This window comes from Lynx rufus, unplaced genomic scaffold, assembly GCF_022079265.1.
Source record: "Lynx rufus isolate CCGP_SWC_20201006 ecotype Redwood Valley unplaced genomic scaffold, mLynRuf1.p SCAF_13, whole genome shotgun sequence".
Taxonomy (NCBI): domain Eukaryota; kingdom Metazoa; phylum Chordata; class Mammalia; order Carnivora; family Felidae; genus Lynx; species Lynx rufus.
In genome coordinates this window covers 41,773,304-41,797,371 of record NW_025814827.1, presented here as the reverse complement: position 1 = coordinate 41,797,371, position 24,068 = coordinate 41,773,304, and the positions used below count along the sequence as shown (strand labels likewise).

The 24,068-nt window shown below is 38.9% G+C and overlaps 1 protein-coding gene across 1 annotated transcript; it reads right to left on the bottom strand.

Moving 5' to 3' along the window:
• Positions 1 to 15,531: 15,531 nt before the first annotated feature.
• On the bottom strand, positions 15,532 to 16,470 carry LOC124508135 (olfactory receptor 4F6-like). The gene has a single exon (XM_047074550.1). The coding sequence runs from the start codon at positions 16,468 to 16,470 to the stop codon at positions 15,532 to 15,534; it is 939 nt and encodes a 312-aa protein (XP_046930506.1).
• Positions 16,471 to 24,068: the final 7,598 nt, after the last annotated feature.

The window sequence follows — 24,068 nt, the reverse complement described above, 5'->3', positions numbered from 1 at the left end:
CCCCTGCTTACTCTCTATCTCTCTCTCTCTAAATAAATAAACATTTTTTAAAAATTAAAAAATATAAATATATCTTTACTTTTGAACAAAAAATGAAATATGTTTTAAATAAGTTTTCTCTTTGTTTTTCTAAGAGTAGTAATCACCATTGAAAGAAAGATACTTAAGCATAAATTAATTTTAAATAAATTTAAAATAAATTAAAGTACATTTCTATATCTTATCTATTCAAAAACAAACAAGACTCCTCCCAAAAATATGTGGATATGTGTACACATAATTGTGTAATTGAATTAAAAGGAAACTGAAACAACCACCAAAAACGTGAACAGACTTGTGTATGTGTGGTTAAACAAAAGTAACAAGAAAAGGCAGATAGAGGCATATTATCATATTTCCTTCTCAGACCTCTAAAGCATTGCATTCTGATCAAGAATACTTGATTTACGTAATGCTTTGTAAGTGAAAATAAAAAGGTAGGCTTCCATTATTGTTTTGTTACCTAAAAGGATATTAATAATGCTGACTTTCACCCAATATAAACCCAGAACTTTGCTCATGTAACCACAGAAATTCTCGACACTTCAAAATGTTTTTCTACCCTCCATTGAAACCCCACAAAACCAGCAATTCAAGGCTGGCTGTTCTATCATATACACAGGTGGAGTATATCGGCAACCAGCTCATTTGTCTTGACTGGTCTTCTCTGACCACTCACCTAAGTCATCTGGCTCCTGAAGGGACTAGAAATAGCAATTTTGTTTTAAAATAATGTAATTATTAAATTAAGAAGTTAGCCAAAGAAATGTTTTAAAACTGTGCTTAACTTCTATCAGTGGAACTTTTATAATTAATTGCACTGACCAGGTCTGTCTTTGATTTTAGCAAAAGGTACACTTTCAAGTGATTTTCTCAATTCAGAGGAACTCAGAAATTAAGAGGTCCTAAAGGAGCATAGATAGCTTGGGTAAGTGAAATTTTCCTACCCCAGAAGGTAGTCTCTACAATGAATATATACCTCACACTCTCACATGGATACTGGTCACAACAGAAAATGGATTATTTGTTTTGCTGCAATATGAGTTTATTTCAGATTCTAGTTAGAATATAGACAATACTTTATCCATGGGAAAAAATATGGTCAAATATGGGGTCTCTCTGATAGGAAGGTACAGTCTATACTCTCTAAATTTCTTAACTACTCCCTTAATTCCCTTCCTCTATCACATTTAAGACAATTTTACAATGTTTTAACACTATATTTCCATTAATACTAATTGGGATGGCTTGGAATTTTTGCAGTTTCCAGAAATATCAAGGGTTTCTTCTCCTAGCTACATTTGGGACTTATGGACTCCATACAGCATCATAAAGAACACCTGCTATTCAGTCTGACAGCTCCCTAAATGCCCTGGTTGAGGAAGTATTTGGGTTCTCACAGCACCACAGTCATCAGGGGCTACAGTTTTTCTGGATTATGTTCCAGGCACAGGTATGTAGGCATAAATAACAGAAATTTCCAAACATGGAAAAATGGACTGTTAATAATTTAGCTCAGGAAAAATCCTGATAGAAAATATGGAATGAAATCTCTCATAAGTTGTAACAGTCAATAGTTACCATGAGAATGGAATTATGCTTTTGGAAATGAAGAGTAGGAAATGCGGAATGATACCAAAGAAGGAGAAAAGACTAGAGTCACAAACATTGGGTGTGCATCCCACTCCCCACCCCAGCCACACTATTTCTCTGTTCTGAGACTTTTAACAGGTTACAAATGGGGACCAACCTCAGGACCTATTTCATGGGGTTATTGTAGAGATTAAGTTAGACAATGTAGGTGAAAATACAGTGGGTATTCAGAGAGAGAGAGAGAGAGAGAGAGAGAGAGAGAGAGCAGGCAGACACAGAAAGAAAAAGGGAGACTTAGTTTTTACATGGCCCTGAAATTCATAGTTCAAAACAAAAAAATAGGTATTGTCTAATTTCCTTCCTTCCTTCCCTCTTTCCTTCCTTTCTTTTCTTTCTTTCTTCTTCCTTTTCTTTCTTTCCTTCCTTACTTTCTTCCTTTTTCCTTCCCCCCGCACCCCCATCCTAAGTTTTGATTCTCTTTGGGGAGTTCTGCTTTAAGTCATTTGATTTTACTATTATACCCTTGGAATCAAGATTTAATTCTCCCACCTAGGACATGATTGAAAATAAATTATAACAGTGTTATTAATATGACTATTAATATAGTTAATTTAGGAGTAATATTTTGTCTTTTGTAATTCAACTAAAATAATGTTAACAACTTTTAAAGCAAGTATTAGGTGAGCAAGCAGGCATAGGTTTTTACTTCTTTAGTATAACCTAGAGAACCTATTTTTTTTTCATCTACAGTGTCCAAAAGTGATCAGAGTACATAGTAAAAATAAATTCAATAAATTCTTGTTGACCACACTAGAAAATTAAAAGGCCCTCCTATATCCAGTACTTTATAACTCTGTCGTTATTTTCATTGCTGGTATCTGGTAACTCTTGTGGATTTAAACAACATCAACAATTTTATAATAGACAACAGTGAGGATAACAGACTAAATTAGAGGAAACCAGAAGCAGTTAGTGCCAAGAAAAATAATAGAATGATTATAGATACAGAGAATACTTTTCATAGATCTACTGACCATTTATATTTCTTCTTATGTCAATTATCTCTTCATTGGACATGCAATCTTATGAAGAGTTTTATTATTTTTGATTCATAGAAATCATAGTTCTCAGCCAAACTGAACTTTTCTCCAAACCAACATTCTTTACAGAAGCTAACTCCAAATAGACTATTAACTGTGTTCCCTTTGGGCATTTACCTTTTAACTCATCTTTTCAGCAGTAAAATAAGTATGATTATTATCATGATTATGAAACAATGGTTAAAAGTGTTTATTACAGCTCTGAATTATATAGAAAAATAAAAAATGGAAAAAAAAATACTGTATAGCTGGTTTCCAGCTTTGATAGAGGACTGTGAACACCAGTCATCAAAAACTAGTAGTGGCTGCTGGAGATAATTGATCCATTGTAGCAAAGCCCTTCAGATCAAGAAATTTTTGAAAGAGAGAAGGTCAGGGAACAATCAGAAGGATATGGGAAAAAAAATAAGGAGAAAGGAAACTGTGAAGAGAGAAAAGGAAAAAAGGGAAAGAGAGAGAAAGAATATGAATCTCTTGTCCAGTTTTATAGGTTTATTAGATCTTTAAAATAATTTACGCAGCAAAATGACTAGTTTAAAGGAAAACTTAAAGTTTCTCTAACTTTTTGATAAGAAATATAATTAATTTATATTTTCCATTTACTCTGGTATTACAAGAGATAGTTTGGAAAGAACTATCTGCCAAAGATTGTTAGAAAGAATAGATTTCAAAAATCATGGTTTCTCAGGCTAAAGCAAATGAGACTGAATGGAAATAGCTTCCTGTGGATATGTTGGAAATGAAGGAATTTATCTAACTCTGAAACTCCCATTTGTTACACACACACACAAACACTCTTTTCCTCAAGTAACTTGATGCATATCTTTCTCCCAGAGTTAATTATAAACTTTGGATTATTTTAGTCCACCCAGAGATTTGCAGATTTTAGTTTCTCAGAAGCCATCTTGTTTTGAATCAGAAACCTAACACCAGATTTTATATTCAATGGTCCCGTACCACGTCTGGCAAAATGGCTTTAATACACATTTTAAAGTGTGATATTCAAAACTAAACCTTTCATGATGGCCGAGGTACACTTGAGGCTATAAGTAATTTCTTACAGGTTATATAAGCTTTGAATTTCATGAACAGAGAATATTTCTTCCTGGTGCTCATGATTTATCCTATCTTTATGCCTAGAACATTTATTCTTTAACTACCTTGTATTTGATTAGTTTATCTGCTCTTGTACTTAACTATGTTCATTAGTTAAAAAGTTTTGTCATTTTGTCAAAATAGTATTAATATCTCTTAAAAATGATTGATTCAAAAAATGATTGATTCATCTATTTATTCATTAAAAAATTAAGTCAGGGGTGTCTGGGTGGCTCAGTCAGTTAAGGGTATGACTCTTGATCTCAGCTCAGGTCATGATCTCATGGCTTGTGAGTTTGAGGCCCATGTCTGGCTCCACGCTGATGATGCAGGGTCTGCTTGAGATTCTGTCTCCTCCCTCTGCTCCTCCTCCGCTCTCTCTCTCTCAAAACTAAATAACTTTGATTGGAGGGAAGATGGCGGCGTAGGAGGATGCTGGGCTCACCGCGCGTCCTGCTGATCACTTAGATTCCACCTACACCTGCCTAAATAACCCAGAAAACCGCCAGAGGAGTAGCAGAACGGAGTCGCCAGACCCAAGCGCAGACGAGAGGCCCATGGAAGAGGGTAGGGGCGAGGCGGTGCGCGCTCCACGGACTGGCGGGAGGGAGCCGGGGCGGAGGGGCGGCTCGCCGGCCAAGCAGAGCCCCCGAGTCTGGCTGGCAAAAGCGGAGGGGCCTGATGGACTGTGTTCCAACAGCAAGCGCGACTGAGCGTCTGGGAGGTCATAAGTTAACAGCTCTGCTCGGAAAGCAGGAAGGCTGGAGGACAAAGGGAGGGAGAGCTGCTGAGCCCCCGGACGACAGAGCTCAGTTTGGCGGGGAACAGAGGCGCTCGCCAGCGCCATCTCCCCCGCCCATCCCCCAGCCAAAATCCCAAAGGGAACCGGTTCCTGCCAGGGAACTTGCTCGCTCCGCGCAAACACCCAACTCTGTGCTTCTGCGGAGCCAAACCTCCGGCAGCGATCTGACTCCCTCCGGCTGCCACAGGGCCCCTCCTGAAGTGGATCACCTAAGGAGAAGCGAGCTAAGCCTGCCCCCCCTGCCGCCGTGCACCTTGCCTACCCACCCCAGCTAATACGCCAGATCCCCAGCACCACAAGCCTGGCAGTGTGCAAATAGCCCAGACGGGCCACACACCCCACAGTGAATCCCGCCCCTAGGAGAGGGGAAGAGAAGGCACACACCAGTCTGACTGTGGCCCCAGCGGTGGGCGGGGGGCAGACATCAGGACTGACTGCGGCCCCGCCCACCAACTCCAGTTATACACCACAGCACAGGGGAAGTGCCCTGCAGGTCCTCACCACACCAGGGACTATCCAAAATGACCAAGCGGAAGAATTCCCCTCAGAAGAATCTCCAGGAAATAACAACAGCTAATGAGCTGATCAAAAAGGATTTAAATAATATAACAGAAAGTGAATTTAGAATAATAGTCATAAAATTAATCGCTGGGCTGGAAAACAGTATACAGGACAGCAGAGAATCTCTTGCTACAGAGATGAAGGGCCTAAGGAACAGTCACGAGGAGCTGAAAAATGCTTTAAAGGAAATGCAAAACAAAATGCAAACCACCACAGCTCGGATGGAAGAGGCAGAGGAGAGAATAGGTGAACTAGAAGATAAAGTTATGGAAAAAGAGGAAGCTGAGAAAAAGAGAGATAAAAAAATCCAGGAGTATGAGGGGAAAATTAGAGAACTAAGTGATACACTAAAAAGAAATAATATACGCATAATTGGTATCCCAGAGGAGGAAGAGAGAAGGAAAGGTGCTGAAGGGGTACATGAAGAAATAATAGCTGAGAACTTCCCTGAACTGGGGAAGGAAAAAGGCATTGAAATCCAAGAGGCACAGAGAACTCCCTTCAGACGGAACTTGAATCGATCTTCTGCACGACATATCATAGTGAAACTGGCAAAATACAAGGACAAAGAGAAAATTCTGAAAGCAGCAAGGGGTAAACGTGCCCTCACATATAAAGGGAGACCTATAAGACTCGTGACTGATCTCTCTTTTGAAACTTGGCAGGCCAGAAAGAATTGGCACGAGATTTTCAGTGTGCCAGACAGAAAAAATATGCAGCCGAGAATCCTTTATCCAGCAAGTCTGTCATTTAGAATAGAAGGAGAGATAAAGGTCTTCCCAAACAAACAAAAACTGAAGGAATTCGTCACCACTAAACCAGCCCTACAAGAGATCCTAAGGGGGACCCTGTGAGACAAAGTACCAGAGACATCACTACAAGCATAAAACAGACAGACATCACAATGACTCTAAACCCGTATCTTTCTATAATAACACTGAATGTAAATGGATTAAATGCGCCAACCAAAAGACATAGGGTATCAGAATGGATAAAAAAACAAGACCCATCTATTTGCTGTCTACAAGAGACTCATTTTAGACCTGAGGACACCTTTAGATTCAGAGTGAGGGGATGGAGAACTATTTATCATGCTACTGGAAGCCAAAAGAAAGCTGGAGTAGCCATACTTATATCAGACAAACTAGACTTTAAATTAAAGGCTGTAACAAGAGATGAAGAAGGACATTATATAATAATCACAGGGTCTATCCATCAGGAAGAGCTAACAATTATAAATGTCTATGCGCCGAATACCGGAGCCCCCAAATATATAAAACAATTACTCATAAACATAAGCAACCTTACTGATAAGAATGTGGTAATGGCAGGGGACTTTAACACCCCACTTACAGAAATGGATAGATCATCTAGACACACGGTCAATAAAGAAACAAGGGCCCTGAATGAGACACTGGATCAGATGGACTTGACAGATCTATTTAGAACTCTGCATCCCAAAGCAACAGAATATACTTTCTTCTCGAGTGTACATGGAACATTCTCCAAGATAGATCATATACTGGGTCACAAAACAACCCTTCATAAGTTTACAAGAATTGAAATTATACCATGCATACTTTCAGACCACAATGCTATGAAGCTTGAAATCAACCACAGGAAAAAGTCTGGAAAACCTCCAAAAGCATGGAGGTTAAAGAACACCCTACTAACGAATGAGTGGGTCAACCAGGCAATTAGAGAAGAAATCAAAAAATATATGGAAACAAACGAAAATGAAAATACAACAGTCCAAACGCTTTGGGACGCAGCGAAGGCAGTCCTGAGAGGAAAATACATTGCAATCCAGGCCTATCTCAAGAAACAAGAAAAATCCCAAATACAAAATCTAACAGCACACCTAAAGGAAATAGAAGCAGAACAGCAAAGGCAGCCTAAACCCAGCAGAAGAAGAGCACTAATAAAGATCAGAGCAGAAATAAACAATATAGAATCTAAAAAAACTGTAGAGCAGATCAAAGAAACCAAGAGTTGGTTTTTTGAAAAAATAAACAAAATTGACAAACCTCTAGCCAGGCTTCTCAAAAAGAAAAGGGAGATGACCCAAATAGATAAAATCACGAATGAAAATTGAATTATTACAACCAATCCCTCAGAGAAACAAACAATTATCAGGGAATACTATGAAAAATTATATGCCAACAAATTGGACAACCTGGAAGAAATGGACAAATTCCTGAACACCCACACTCTTCCAAAACTCAATCAGGAGGAAATAGAAAGCTTGAACAGACCCATAACCAGCGAAGAAATTGAATTGGTTATCAAAAATCTCCCAACAAATAAGAGTCCAGGACCAGAGGGCTTCCCAGGGGAGTTCTACCAGACGTTTAAAGCAGAGATAATACCTATCCTTCTCAAGCTATTCCAAGAAATTGAAAGGGAAGGAAAACTTCCAGACTCATTCTATGAAGCCAGTATTACTTTGATTCCTAAACCAGACAGAGACCCAGTAAAAAAAGAGAACTACAGGCCAATATCCCTGATGAATATGGATGCCAAAATTCTCAATAAGATACTAGCAAATCGAATTCAACAGCATATAAAAAGAATTATTCACCATGATCAAGTGGGATTCATTCCTGGGATGCAGGGCTGGTTCAACATTCGCAAATCAATCAACGTGATACATCACATTAACAAAAAAAAAGAGAAGAACCATATGATCCTGTCAATCGATGCAGAAAAGGCCTTTGACAAAATCCAGCACCCTTTCTTAATAAAAACCCTTGAGAAAGTCGGGATAGAAGGAACATACTTAAAGATCATAAAAGCCATTTATGAAAAGCCCACAGCTCACATCATCCTCAACGGGGAAAAACTGAGAGCTCTTTCCCTGAGATCAGGAACACGACAGGGATGCCCACTCTCACCGCTGTTGTTTATCATAGTGCTGGAAGTTCTAGCATCAGCAATCAGACAACAAAAGGAAATCAAAGGCATCAAAATTGGCAAAGATGAAGTCAAGCTTTCGCTTTTTGCAGATGACATGATATTATACATGGAAAATCCGATAGACTCCACCAAAAGTCTGCTAGAACTGATACATGAATTCAGCAAAGTTGCAGGATACAAAATCAATGTACAGAAATCAGTTGCATTCTTATACACTAACAACGAAGCAACAGAAAGACAAATAAAGAAACTGATCCCATTCACAATTGCACCAAGAAGCATAAAATACCTAGGAATAAATCTAACCAAAGATGTAAAGGATCTGTATGCTGAAAACTATATAAAACTTATGAAGGTAATTGAAGAAGATTTAAAGAAATGGAAAGACATTCCCTGCTCATGGATTGGAAGAATAAATATTGTCAAAATGTCAATACTACCCAAAGCTATCTACACATTCAATGCAATCCCAATCAAAATTGCACCAGCATTCTTCTCGAAACTAGAACAAGCAATCCTAAAATTCATATGGAACCACAAAAGGCCCCGAATAGCCAAAGGAATTTTGAAGAAGAAGACCAAAGCAGGAGGCATCACAATCCCAGACTTCAGCCTCTACTACAAAGCTGTCATCATCAAGACAGCATGGTATTGGCACAAAAACAGACACACAGACCAATGGAATAGAATAGAAACCCCAGAACTAGACCCACAAACGTATGGCCAACTCATCTTTGACAAAGCAGGAAAGAACATCCAATGGAAAAAAGACAGCCTCTTTAACAAATGGTGCTGGGAGAACTGGACAGCAACATGCAGAAGGTTGAAACTAGACCACTTTCTTACACCATTCACAAAAATAAACTCAAAATGGATAAAGGACCTAAATGTGAGACAGGAAACCATCAGAACCTTAGAGGAGAAAGCAGGAAAAGACCTCTCTGACCTCAGCCGTAGCAATCTCTTACTCGACACATCCCCAAAGGCAAGGGAATTAAAAGCAAAAGTGAATTACTGGGACCTTATGAAGATAAAAAGCTTCTGCACAGCAAAGGAAACAACCAACAAAACTAAAAGGCAACCAACGGAATGGGAAAAGATATTTGCAAATGACATATCGGACAAAGGGCTAGTATCCAAAATCTATAAAGAGCTCACCAAACTCCACACCCGAAAAACAAATAACCCAGTGAAGAAATGGGCAGAAAACATGAATAGACACTTCTCTAAAGAAGACATCCAGATGGCCAACAGGCACATGAAAAGATGTTCAGCATCGCTCCTTATCAGGGAAATACAAATCAAAACCACACTCAGGTATCACCTCACGCCAGTCAGAGTGGCCAAAATGAACAAATCAGGAGACTATAGATGCTGGCGAGGATGTGGAGAAACGGGAACCCTCTTGCACTGTTGGTGGGAATGCAAATTGGTGCAGCTGCTCTGGAAAGCAGTGTGGAGGTTCCTCAGAAAATTAAAAATAGACCTACCCTATGACCCAGCAATAGCACTGCTAGGAATTTACCCAAGGGATACAGGAGTACTGATGCATAGGGGCACTTGTACCCCAATGTTCATAGCAGCACTGTCAACAATAGCCAAATTATGGAAAGAGCCTAAATGTCCATCAACTGATGAATGGATAAAGAAATTGTGGTTTATATACACAATGGAATACTACGTGGCAATGAGAAAAAATGAAATATGGCCTTTTGTAGCAACGTGGATGGAACTGGAGAGTGTTATGCTAAGTGAAATAAGCCATACAGAGAAAGACAGATACCATATGGTTTCACTCTTATTTGGATCCTGAGAAACTTAAAAGGAACCCATGGGGGAGGGGAAGGAAAAAAAAAAAAGAGGTTAGAGTGGGAGAGAGCCAAAGCATAAGAGACTGTTAAAAACTGAGAACAAACTGAGGGTTGATGGGGGTGGGAGGAAGGGGAGGGTGGGTGATGGTTATTGAGGAGGGCACCTTTTGGGATGAGCACTGGGTGTTGTATGGAAACCAATTTGTCAATAAATTTCACATATATAAAAAAAAACTAAATAACTTTAAAAAATTAACCTTCAATAATGTATTAAATATTGTGTCAGTTTTTCAAATTTATAAATAGAAACTATTTTTCTAACATACAGCCCCTAAACAATGTCATTTTAAAAAATGTCACTTTACCTCAGGTCTACAGTATTTATTGAATGATCATAATTCTTTTTTTTCTAAAGATTTTTTATTGTTAAGTAATCTCTACACCCAACATGGGGCTTGAACTTACAACCCTGAGATCAAGAGTCACCTGCTCTATCAACTGAGCCAGCCAGGAATCCCAAATTGATTATAATTCTTGATTCATAACATACTCTCACTATTTTTCCATGCCCATTTTGTGTTTGCTTGTTTATTTAATGATAAAATTACGCTGATGGAAACATGACCTAATACAAGATCTAGATAATTGATAACATACAACTGGTTATATGCTCATCCTTATATATTGTTTATTTCTGCTCTGATCTTTATTAGTGCTCTTCTTCTGCTGGGTTTAGGCTGCCTTTGCTGTTCTGCTTCTATTTCCTTTAGGTGTGCTGTTAGATTTTGTATTTGGGATTTTTCTTGTTTCTTGAGATAGGCCTGGATTGCAATGTATTTTCCTCTCAGGACTGCCTTCGCTGCGTCCCAAAGCGTTTGGACTGTTGTATTTTCATTTTCGTTTGTTTCCATATATTTTTTGATTTCTTCTCTAATTGCCTGGTTGACCCACTCATTCGTTAGTAGGGTGTTCTTTAACCTCCATGCTTTTGGAGGTTTTCCAGACTTTTTCCTGTGGTTGATTTCAAGCTTCATAGCATTGTGGTCTGAAAGTATGCATGGTATAATTTCAATTCTTGTAAACTTATGAAGGGTTGTTTTGTGACCCAGTATATGATCTATCTTGGAGAATGTTCCATGTACACTCGAGAAGAAAGTATATTCTGTTGCTTTGGGATGCAGAGTTCTAAATAGATCTGTCAAGTCCATCTGATCCAATGTCTCATTCAGGGCCCTTGTTTCTTTATTGACCGTGTGTCTAGATGATCTATCCATTTCTGTAAGTGGGGTGTTAAAGTCCCCTGCCATTACCACATTCTTATCAGTAAGGTTGCTTATGTTTATGAGTAATTGTTTTATATATTTGGGGGCTCCGGTATTCGGCGCATAGACATTTATAATTGTTAGCTCTTCCTGATGGATAGACCCTGTGATTATTATATAATGTCCTTCTTCATCTCTTGTTACAGCCTTTAATTTAAAGTCTAGTTTGTCTGATATAAGTATGGCTACTCCAGCTTTCTTTTGGCTTCCAGTAGCATGATAAATAGTTCTCCATCCCCTCACTCTGAATCTAAAGGTGTCCTCAGGTCTAAAATGAGTCTCTTGTAGACAGCAAATAGATGGGTCTTGTTTTTTTATCCATTCTGATACCCTATGTCTTTTGGTTGGCGCATTTAATCCATTTACATTCAGTGTTATTATAGAAAGATACGGGTTTAGAGTCATTGTGATGTCTGTCTGTTTTATGCTTGTAGTGATGTCTCTGGTACTTTGTCTCACAGGGTCCCCCTTAGGATCTCTTGTAGGGCTGGTTTAGTGGTGACGAATTCCTTCAGTTTTTGTTTGTTTGGGAAGACCTTTATCTCTCCTTCTATTCTAAATGACAGACTTGCTGGATAAAGGATTCTCGGCTGCATATTTTTTCTGTCTGGCACACTGAAAATCTCGTGCCAATTCTTTCTGGCCTGCCAAGTTTCAAAAGAGAGATCAGTCACGAGTCTTATAGGTCTCCCTTTATATGTGAGGGCACGTTTACCCCTTGCTGCTTTCAGAATTTTCTCTTTGTCCTTGTATTTTGCCAGTTTCACTATGATATGTCGTGCAGAAGATCGATTCAAGTTACGTCTGAAGGGAGTTCTCTGTGCCTCTTGGATTTCAATGCCTTTTTCCTTCCCCAGTTCAGGGAAGTTCTCAGCTATTATTTCTTCATGTACCCCTTCAGCACCTTTCCTTCTCTCTTCCTCCTCTGGGATACCAATTATGCGTATATTATTTCTTTTTAGTGTATCACTTAGTTCTCTAATTTTCCCCTCATACTCCTGGATTTTTTTATCTCTCTTTTTCTCAGCTTCCTCTTTTTCCATAACTTTATCTTCTAGTTCACCTATTCTCTCCTCTGCCTCTTCCATCCGAGCTGTGGTGGTTTGCATTTTGTTTTGCATTTCCTTTAAAGCATTTTTCAGCTCCTCGTGACTGTTCCTTAGGCCCTTCATCTCTGTAGCAAGAGATTCTCTGCTGTCCTGTATACTGTTTTCCAGCCCAGTGATTAATTTTATGACTATTATTCTAAATTCACTTTCTGTTATATTATTTAAATCCTTTTTGATCAGCTCATTAGCTGTTGTTATTTCCTGGAGATTCTTCTGAGGGGAATTCTTCCGCTTGGTCATTTTGGATAGTCCCTGGTGTGGTGAGGACCTGCAGGGCACTTCCCCTGTGCTGTGGTGTATAACTGGAGTTGGTGGGCGGGGCCGCAGTCAGTCCTGATGTCTGCCCCCCGCCCACCGCTGGGGCCACAGTCAGACTGGTGTGTGCCTTCTCTTCCCCTCTCCTAGGGGCGGGATTCACTGTGGGGTGTGTGGCCCGTCTGGGCTATTTGCACACTGCCAGGCTTGTGGTGCTGGGGATCTGGCGTATTAGCTGGGGTGGGTAGGCAAGGTGCACGGCGGCAGGGGGGGCAGGCTTAGCTCGCTTCTCCTTAGGTGATCCACTTCAGGAGGGGCCCTGTGGCAGCCGGAGGGAGTCAGATCGCTGCCGGAGGTTTGGCTCCGCAGAAGCACAGAGTTGGGTGTTTGCGCGGAGCGAGCAAGTTCCCTGGCAGGAACCGGTTCCCTTTGGGATTTTGGCTGGGGGATGGGCGGGGGAGATGGCGCTGGCGAGCGCCTCTGTTCCCCGCCAAACTGAGCTCTGTCGTCCGGGGGCTCAGCAGCTCTCCCTCCCTTTGTCCTCCAGCCTTCCTGCTTTCCGAGCAGAGCTGTTAACTTATGACCTCCCAGACGCTCAGTCGCGCTTGCTGTTGGAACACAGTCCATCAGGCCCCTCCGCTTTTGCCAGCCAGACTCGGGGGCTCTGCTTGGCCGGCGAACCGCCCCTCCGCCCCGGCTCCCTCCCGCCAGTCCGTGGAGCGCGCACCGCCTCGCCGCCCTTCCTACCCTCTTCCATGGGCCTCTCGTCTGCGCTTGGGTCTGGCGACTCCGTTCTGCTACTCCTCTGGCGGTTTTCTGGGTTATTTAGGCAGGTGTAGGTGGAATCTAAGTGATCAGCAGGACGCACGGTGAGCCCAGCATCCTCCTACGCCACCATCTTCCCTCTCTCAGTACTGAGCTTATTTGAATCGGAATGTAATTTTTACAAGTCTCAGTATACTTCTGATTTGTGCCTGCTCCTTGGATATATCCCTTCCAAGTCTTATTTTTTTTAATGGTTTTTTTTGTTGTTGTTGTTCTGTTTTGTTTTTAGAGAGCTCCTGCGCACAAGTTTGGGAGGAGCAGAGAGAGGGAGAGACACAGATTCTGAAGCAGGTTCCAGGCTCCTAACTGACAGCACAGAGCCCAATGAGGATCTGAACCCTGAGATCATGACCTGAGCCTAAGTGATACACTTAACCTAGGAAGCCACCAGGTGCCCCTCCCTTATAAGTTTTAATTATGATTTTAATGGTTCTCTTGTTCTTCAGTCTTAAAGATTTTAGGTGATTCAGTTTTGCCCTTCAGAATTTTTTTAAAGATTTTTAATTTGTACGTAATCTCTATACCCAATGTGGGGCTCAAACTCACAACCCCAAAATCAAGAATCAGCACATTCCGGCTCTATGACTGACTGAGCTAGCCAGGTGCCCCGTTCTTCAGAATTTTTGAGCTTAGAAATTTAGTCTTCTCTCTTCTCCGCTCGCCTTAAAAGTATGGCAAATTCTTCACTCAGAATCTGACTTTATGTTTGTCCTTTTCAATGTATTGTACCCAATAAGAATCCATTACAAATATAAATATTAAGCAACAAAGTAAAAACGAACAGGAAAAATATTAAATATTACTGATTGTACAACCAGAAAGAATCACAAACACTCAGGACAAAGTCCTTTTATACTCTAGCAGTGAATTTGTCTTGGTCTTCTTGTTATCAAAGCAAAATATAAATTAAATTAGTTTTGCAATTTCTACAGATTATACACACAAATGCACAAGCACATGTATACTTGAAACCAATATCTTGAATAAGAGTTACCCAAGTCAAGTTACTAGAGAAAAATTGTCAACAAACAGTTTGGACAGAATAATTATTGGATAATAATAATATCAGCCATTAAATGATCACATTAATATCTATTTGACATTTAAAGAATATTGGCTGGTCACAGACATTAAGTCAGAATTTCAAAAATTGTGAAATAAGATATATAAACATAATATATATTCTATATTTATAATGAAGATACATTTTTCCTTGCCCTAAGCCAACTGGAGATGGCATGAGTCCATTGGAATTGGGCAAGCAAGGGTAAGAGTAGCAGCCACAGGCCAAATATATGAAACACGCAGTTTCTGAGGCTCTCACTCTTGTTTTCCCACCCACATATTTCAGTCTTTCCTTATTACACTACCTTATCCATATTCTATTTACCTCACACTCCCTTTCTGTACCTTCTTCCTCCAGGAACAAATGGGTATCTATTTAAATACTCTCTCATATATTTTTTGTTTTTTAGAAAACAATAAAATTGAATCATTCATATCCCAGGTTTAAATTGAAGGAAAGTTGTATAATTCATAGTTCCCTCAAAAGTTTGAGTATGTTAGCTCCAAGTTGATTAATTTGAATCCAGACAGTCTAATGTCTGAGGCCGTGCTTTCAGCAGATTCTAAATCTATAATCTAAGCTTTTCATCAACTTCCCATACTTCTCCTACGGCTTTAATTCAGTTTTCAAACAACTTGTTAACTAGAGAGTTAATCTGATAGTTCAATGTACCCTCACAATCAGTGATCTATTCTGAATATTATAAAATGGTAACTTTAGAAAAAAAACCCAAATTTTGTATTTTTTTAACATTTATTTATTACTGAGATACAGAGAGAGACAGAGTGTGAGCAGGGGAGGGGCAGAGAGACAGGGAGATACAGAATCTGAAGCAGGCTCCAGGCTCCAAGCTGTCAGCACAGAGCCTCACACAGGGCTCAAACTCACAAACTGCGAGATCACGACCTGAGCCGAAGTCGGACACTTAACCAACTGAGCCACCAGGTACCCTGTAAATTTTGTATTATTATTCAAGCATTTGTATTAGTTGAAGTTGTCTGGAAATGCATAGAGTAACTTGTCCTCTTGTGAATTATTTAGGAGATCATTCTCAAACTCAGGAATTGACTACTCAGTCTTTTCATTGCCATCTTCATGTCCTTGTTCCTCAGTGTGTAGATAATGGGATTCAGAATGGGTGTGATCATAAAGTCCAAAATGGCAAGAAACTTATCCACTGGCACTGTGGGAAATGGCCACACATAAACAAAGATGCACGGTCCAAAGAACAAAACCACCACAGTGATGTGAGCTGACAGAGTAGAAAAGGCTTTAGACAAACCACCTGAGGATCGTTTCCATACAGTGACCAGGATGAAGATATAGGAGATGAGCAATAAGAAGAAGGTGCCCATGGAAATGAACCCACTGTTGGCAGTAACCATGAATTCCATTCTGTAGGTGTCTGTGCAGGCAAGTTTGATAAACCAAGGAAGGTCACAGTAAAAGCTATCTATCTCATTAGGACCACAAAAAGGCAAATGGACAACAAAAGCTACCTGGACCACTGCATGAATGAGGCCAATAACCCAAGCACCGGACAGAAGCAAAATGCACATCTGTGGGCTCATGATAGTCAGGTAGTGGAGGGGCTTGCATATGGCCACATATCTGTCCAAGGCCATGGCGATGAGCAGGACCATCTCAGATCCACCCAGGACATGAAGAGCAAATATCTGGATGACACAGCCCTGAAAGGATATGGTTTTGTACCCAGAGTATAGGTTATGAATCATCTTAGGAACTGTTAAGGTAGAAAAACACAAATCAATAAATGAGAGATTGGCTAAAAGGAAGTACATGGGGGAATGTAAGAATGGGTCAAAGGTCACTGCGAACAAAACCAAAAGGTTTCCCAGAACAATTGTTACGTAAAACACTGCAGAGAAAGCAAGGAGAAAATGCTGCACTGGTCTATAGGTAGAAAGTCCCAGCAACACAAATTCAGACACTGGAGAGTAATTTGACTTATTCATTGACCTTGTGTTACCTGAAAGGAACAAATAAAAATAATTACAAAAGGATGCACCAGAGCTATTGAAAGAAACAGATGTCACTGGGTTTCAAATTCTGACATTACAGAAAAAATTTCACTCTTGGTCACAAAAGTCCTTTGAAAAAAAGTCATACAATAATTTATTGATTTAACAAATGTTCACTGAGCAGCTACCATGAAGACCTATGTACCTGGCACTGTGCCACATTCTGGGATATAATATATACCCTGTCTTCATGTAGTTTGTAGTCTAGTTGTGAAGCTAAGCATTAAATAACTAATCATATAAGTGGATGATTATAATGGTGATAAGTTATTTGAAGAAAAGAACAAAGGGCTATGAGAATTATAAGAGCTCACAGCAGTGCCATCGGCTATGACCTGGAAGAAGACATTTGTGCTAAAATCTAAATGATGAATAGGAGTTAAATAAGTGAGGAAGATAGGAAGAGTGATCTACCCAGAGGAAAGATATGGGAAATACTCATTTAGGATGAAGAAACAGAACAATTTGGAATAAACAAACAAATAAATAAATAAGAGTCTGATCAAGGTAGAGTCCTCTACCCTGTGTAAAGAATTTGGTCAATGTCTTAAAAGTGACAGAAAGCCACTAGGTAGAGCAGTGAAATAATAATATTAGTACTTTGAAGAGTTTACAGTAGCTACAAAGTAAAGAATGTCCCACAGTAATCCCAAAGCAAGAGAGAGATCTATTAACAGTCTATCAAAGGACCATTTCAAATCAGTATAGAAAGGGTAAATTTATCAGTAAATGGTGTTGACACAGCTTACCAAACTTGGCAAAAGAAAATTAAATTCCTTACCTTACAACAGTAAATAAAATGCATCTTAATGGATATTTAAATGACAAAAGAAACAGGAAATAGAAGAAATATAGGCTTACTTTTAGGCAATCCTTTGTGTGAGAAAAGTCTTTCTAAACATATCCCCTCATGTGCAACTCATGCAGAAAAAAAAGGACACCTACAGATTCAAAAATTTTAATCTTCTATATAAACGTTTTATGAAAAAAAAAACAAATGTGGGAAATACTTGTTAAATATAATGATAAACCAAATTTTAAGTGAACAAACACATAAAAACTTGGGCAGAATAATAAATATAAATAGTCATCACATGAAGAATAGTCATACTCACTAGCAATCAAAGAAATGTAAATAAAACAATATGGAGTTGCTATTATGTATGAATAACTGAATAATATATCATCAGTGAAGCTATGATGAAACAATCTCTATTATTCCCATTACAAATTCATATAACATCTCCAGAATACAATTTCAAACTACAATTTCAATCAAATATCTTTGAATTGCCTTATGACTAAGATTCCCTATACAGGAAATTTTGTTTAAAGTAATAAGAACAGATGAGCCAAAAAATGTACCTATTGGGCAAATGTCATACAATTATTGAAAAAAGGAAAAAAAATGAAAATAGCCTAAATTCAAATGAGGAATTAAATTATGAACAGTATACCCAAATGGGAAAGGCATTCAACCTTAAATGCACAAAAATATGAAAATTTTAATAATAAACCTTTATTTTAAAAGAACAGTTTACAAAAGGAAATGTATAGAAAACATTTTTAATTATGCCTAGAAAAATAGAAATAAAAAAACAACAGATTGTTGAGCTCCGTGCGTGTGTGTGTGCGTGTGTGTATGTGTGTATATATATATATATATATATATATATATATATATATATAAGTTTGAACCATATAAAATTGGTATTTGATAGATCAAAAAATACTGAATATCACTTTCACAGGAATCCAACTATTATATTAATTTTTTCCCTTATAAGATTTTCTAAACTACTTTCCCTTTTCACAACCAAACATATTGATGCTTATTCCACATGTGAATTGATTTCCACAGGTTCCCCACCCACCTGCACTGCTACCACCAAGCTTTCTTCCAGGCCCCACATCACTGACAACCATTCTTTCTCTTGTCATGACTTCTTCCTATGCCACTTCACATTATGCTCAGGGTATAGCCTGGCACAGCCCTGCACTGTGTATGCAGATGGGATCACCATGGACACTATATAGCTAAGAATAGTCTTGAGAGTTGCCAGGTCAGGCAGAAATGGGCATCCTGGGGGTCATGGCATGGGATGGGTATTGGAGCCAAGAGGAAATACTACTGCGGTGATGCTAAGGCCTTCCCACAAGGGCTCTTTATGGAGAACATGGCCAATAACTAAGAAAAATAGAGCAGAAATAAACAGAGATGTGGAACAATCACAGAAGTAAATGGCAATGGATGTGACATACAAGGACTGCCAGGCGTTTCTATATGTTGACCATGTAGGGGCACCTAGGTGGCTCAGTCAGTTAAGCATCCAGCTCTTGATTTTGGCTCAGGTCAAAATCTCATGGCTTATGGGACTGAGTCCTGTGTCAGGCTCTGTGCGGAGGCAGCATAGTGCCTGCTTGGGATTCTCTCTCTCCCTCTCTCTGCCTTTCCTCACATGTGCTTTCTCTCTCTCTCAAAATAAATAAAATAAACTTAAAAAAAAAAACCACAGTGGTATAGATCTACCAGAGGTGAAAAATTTTGCATAATAGAATCAATAGTATCTTTGTGTGTATATGCACATAAACAAATGCCTAACTTTTTAGAATTATTAATATAGTAAAATGTGATTGATTAGACATGACTTTAACTTTCTAAAATCCTTATTTCTGCCATTTAGATGCCTTTTACAAAGAATTGGCATTTGATTAAAAAAAACATTGATTTTTGAAAATACAAAAGTGAAGGTTAGATCAGGGGAGCTCTGGGAAGATGGAGTAGATCCTGAGCTCTCCTTGTCCCATGTACACACCAAGATAACAGCCACATTAATACAACTAACGGAAAATAATCCAAAGATTGGCAGAACGGACTTACCACAGTTAATCATAGAAAGGAGGTCATATGGAAAAGGGTATGAGGGGCAGAAACATGGTCTGGAATCAAACTCCTGGGAGACTCACCACAAACAGAAGATACCACACACAGAGAGATGTAGGAGGATCAGACTCCTTGCCAGAGACACTAGGCATGCGGGACCTGCCCTGAGATGATGACTCCCCATAACAGTTGGCTGTGAAAACCAGTGGAGCTCACCTTCTCCAGTTTTTACAATCAATGGGGCTTAACTCCAGGTATATTAAAAATCAGATGGTTTAGCTCTGGGAGAGCATGAGGGCTATAGGAAACTGAGTGCCTGCCCTGAAAGAGCCAGCATATAACAAAAATCTGCAGAGAAGCAGCAGTTTGAAAAGTGCCCCTGGAATATACTGAAGGAGATTTATCTACTTATCTCAAAACACTAGGGCACACATAACACACATAGGAGACACCCATGAAGCACAGGGTCTGGTGAATAGGGGGCATTATGTTATAAGGCACCCCAATATCTCTTCTTCATAAAGCAACTACTTTCGAGACCAGGTGATGTAGCTGACTTTTTTAATACATAGAAATAATTCCATTTCCGGGTATTTACCCAAAGAAAATGAAAACATTAATTTGTAAACATGCATGCACCCCTATATTTATTGCAGCATTATTTATAATAGCCAAGATCTGGAAAGCAACCCAAGTGTCCATCATAGGTAGATACTAATGATGTGGTGTATATATATTTACAATGGGATATTAATCATAAAAAAAGAATGAGGCCTTGCCATTTGCAACAACATGGATGGACCTAAAGGGTACTGTGCTATGTGAAACAAGTCAGTCAGAGAAAAATAAATACCATATGATTTCACTCATATGTGGAATTTAAGAAACAAAACAAACAACAGAAGAAAAAATGGAAAAATAGACTCAAATACAGAGAATAGACTGGTTGCCAGAGGAAAGTGGTGTGGGGCAGGGTGGGGGGAAGGTAAAAGAGGCGATGGGGATTAAGGAGACACTTAACTTGATGAGCAGTGAGCCATATACAGAATTGTCGAGTCACTATATTGTACACCTGAAACTAGTATAACAGTAGGTTAAAATTTTTAAATTTTAGAATAAAAAAATACAAAACTGAAAATTCAAGATGCACAGCATGTTAAAAGGAAACATAGAACACAAACAGTGAAAAAAATGGCATGAAACTTCACTAATAAGTGATCAACTCTTTTCTCATCAACAATCAAAACTATCAATATAGCAAAAATTCTCAGCAAGGGGTCCATCTTGAGGTGCAACCTTTATATACTTATATTTTTAATACTGTCTTTTGCTGGAGATATGTATATGAGAAAGAGAGAGAGAGAATGGATACATTTCTTGATTAAGTATGGAGATGATTTTAAAAAGAGAGGAAAAGGGAGCGAACTTATAAAGATAGAAGAAGAGGAGAAAAGAGAAATAGAAGTAAGCAATTGAGAGAGTAAGAGAAAAGAAAGAAGATGGCTTCTGGGAGAGTCCTCTGATTGGTTATAGTCCTGCTTAAACTCCTTTAGTGACTTCTATTCCTTCACTTGGACTCCTTCATATGAGGCCATGTATCCTCTGTCTATTCCCAGACTCACATCTTTTTTTTTTTAATTTTTTTTTTTTTAACGTTTATTTTTGAGAGAGAGAGAGACAGAGCATGAACGGGGGAGGGTCAGAGAGAGAGGGAGACACAGAATCGGAAACAGGCTCCAGGCTCCAAGCTGTCAGCACAGAACCTGACGCGGGGCTCGAACTCACGGACCGCGAGATCGTGACCTGAGCCGAAGTCGGCCGCTCAACCAACTGAGCCACCCAGGCGCCCCCAGACTCACATCTTAATTCTCCCCTATTCCCACAAAATACTCTCCAATTTTCTTGAACTACTTGAATAATCCTGTTTTTGTTAACGTTTGTTTGCTTGCTTGCTTGCCTGTTATGGCTGAACTGCTATGTGCATCGTGTACTTCTGCTGACTGCTTCTCATACGTGAGTACAATTCATACAACGCCTCCAGAGGACAGTTTCCTCTTCCAGCTGCAACTGACCTTATTCCTTTATGTTCTCAGGCCATGCTGTGCAAGCATAATGTTTATGATACTACTTTGGCTATACTGTATGTCACTCCTACCACATCTATGAGTTCCCTAAAGAGACACAGTACGTTAGTAACAAATTCTGGTCCATTAACAAGTGTTCAGTAAATGTTTGTGTGCATAGATGAATGGATGGATGACCTGATAATAGTTTCTTATTATATATTACTTATATATTTTTGATCCTGTCCATAATACGGCTAATCACATCGACAAACCCCATAACCTGCCTGCCACTGTATCACAAGCCAAGAAAATGAATCCAACAAGTTAGGGGAGGGTCATTCAAAGGCTAATGTGAATCCAGAATTGACTTTTGAAGCACACATGTATGTCTTATTTTAATTTTAACAAAAAGAATCGACAGGAGAGAGTCCAGCTAACACCATTTCCCACAGAATAACATGAGTCATAATTTAGAAAAGCTAAAGAGACCTAACAAGGGTGCCATCCTGTTGAAACCTGCCATCCTACAGAGGCTGCCCTCAGGGTCCACTGTCTAACTCCATGTCTTTGAGAGTTTAGGATGCACAGGCAGCAAGACTGGGTCCTGAACACTGTTGTTGATTGACATTCCCTCCATGAAACATTAAGTTTCAGATTTCTCCATTAACAGCTTTAATTCCTGTCTTTCCATTCATCTCTGAATCCTGTCAGTTCAGGGCATTCCCCAACCTGACATCTTAAAGCACTCCTCACTGTAGCTCAGAGCTAGTTTCTTGCTTCTAATGAATCTTTTGATTGCTATTAAATGAAGCAAGAGCTAGAAACGGCAGTGGCAGATGAAGCTATGAGTGTTGTTGGCAATGTACAAACAATGACCTGGTGATGTTCCTCAGTCATCATCAACATAAATACTTTCCTTCCTTTTTTAAACTATCTCTAGCCTGAAATGTGGATTTATCTTGCATGTCATTCTATTGACATCTACAGTTATCTCAGTGCACACTTCTGTCAATTCTTTAGATCATTGGCTATTTCGCCATATGAAAATTTCCTCTCCCCAATAAAAAAAATAGTCAAAAAGTAAATAGAAAATTACCACTATCTAGCTGTTATACTATTCCTCCCTTTTTTTTCCTACTCATCTTGATTAGTTCAATGATCAAAATGTTTATGAGAGTATATGCAAACTTTTGTCTTCTAATTCCTCGAGTGAGTCTTCCCTTTATTACTTCTTCATCTTTTTAATACAGGTTAGAAATAAATGAAACACTTACGACATTTTTCAATTCTTCACCCTAATTTCTTTAGATTCCTAAGGAATTCCAAATTTCTAAAACTAACTTTGACATGCTTATACTGATACTCATGAAATCTGACCAAATGGGAAGGAGCGTGGGAGGATGGGTGAAATAGGTGATGGGGATTGAGCAGTGCACTTATGATGGGCACTGGGTGTTGTATAAAGTGTTGAATCACTATATTGTACACCTGAAACTAATATCACACTGTATGTTAACTAAATGGAATATAAATAAAAACTTAAAAAAAAAAGAAATTGTCTCTTGGAAAATTATTTTTTCAATGTTGGTTTACTATATTATTCTATATCCTCCCCTCACTTCTGGAAACTTTGAAGTCGTTATAGAATATATTCTTAGGGAATTTTATCTGGTGACAGTATTTGTATGTTTATAGAAGTCTTTGTAAAGAGATTTCCTTTGAATACATTCCCTATCACTGAGAAGTCTATGAGCTATGCAATAATCTCCAAATATCTCGTTCATGCCCTTGAAGAAGTTACAAGTATGAAATAAATATTTTTGTAATGTCTGTCCAGTGCAAAACATATCAAACCTTGAAAATCACATAGTAAATTTGTATATTGAATTTATATTTTTGACAGGAGGAAACAAAGCTTCTGTGAATTCCCCCATTAATTTTGTGGGAAGGAATAAAGTATAATATTACAAAGGAACACAGTGTGATTCTGGCTGTGGGAAGGCAGAATCACCGAAAGCCTCTCTCATTTCTGTTTTCTCTGCATCCTCCTAACTGACTTTTCTCACTGGCCCGGACTTGTGTCTTCTAAGATTCTGTGACCTACCAGACAAGTTATGATGCCTTCTACAAACCAATCCTTCTGTGAAAGTGTAGATATGCTCCTAATTATTTTGAATCCAATGATTTGTAAACTTCAAATGGCTTTCTCTACACTTGAATTTTCTAAGGTACTGAACTATAACTAATTCATCCAAAAAGTATAGTCTTCTCAAGTGAGACTCACACACATAACACATTTTCATTTCCAGAGGTGTGTTTGCTAAATATGACATGGCCAATAAAACATTACCCATCTTCATTCTTTCCCTACTCCTACGGACGCATGCTCATCACAAGCATGAAACCTGGAATACCTCTCTGGTGACACTTAGATTTCCCTATAGCTTCAAGGATAACATCAAGCCTGGAGTAGAAAATTCAGTTCTGTGTAAAGTAAGTTTGAATAAATAGAAACAATCAGCAGAATTTACCTGTCCCAAAAGTATGTCTATTCTTAGTGAGTTTTCAAAAACCTTCAAGGC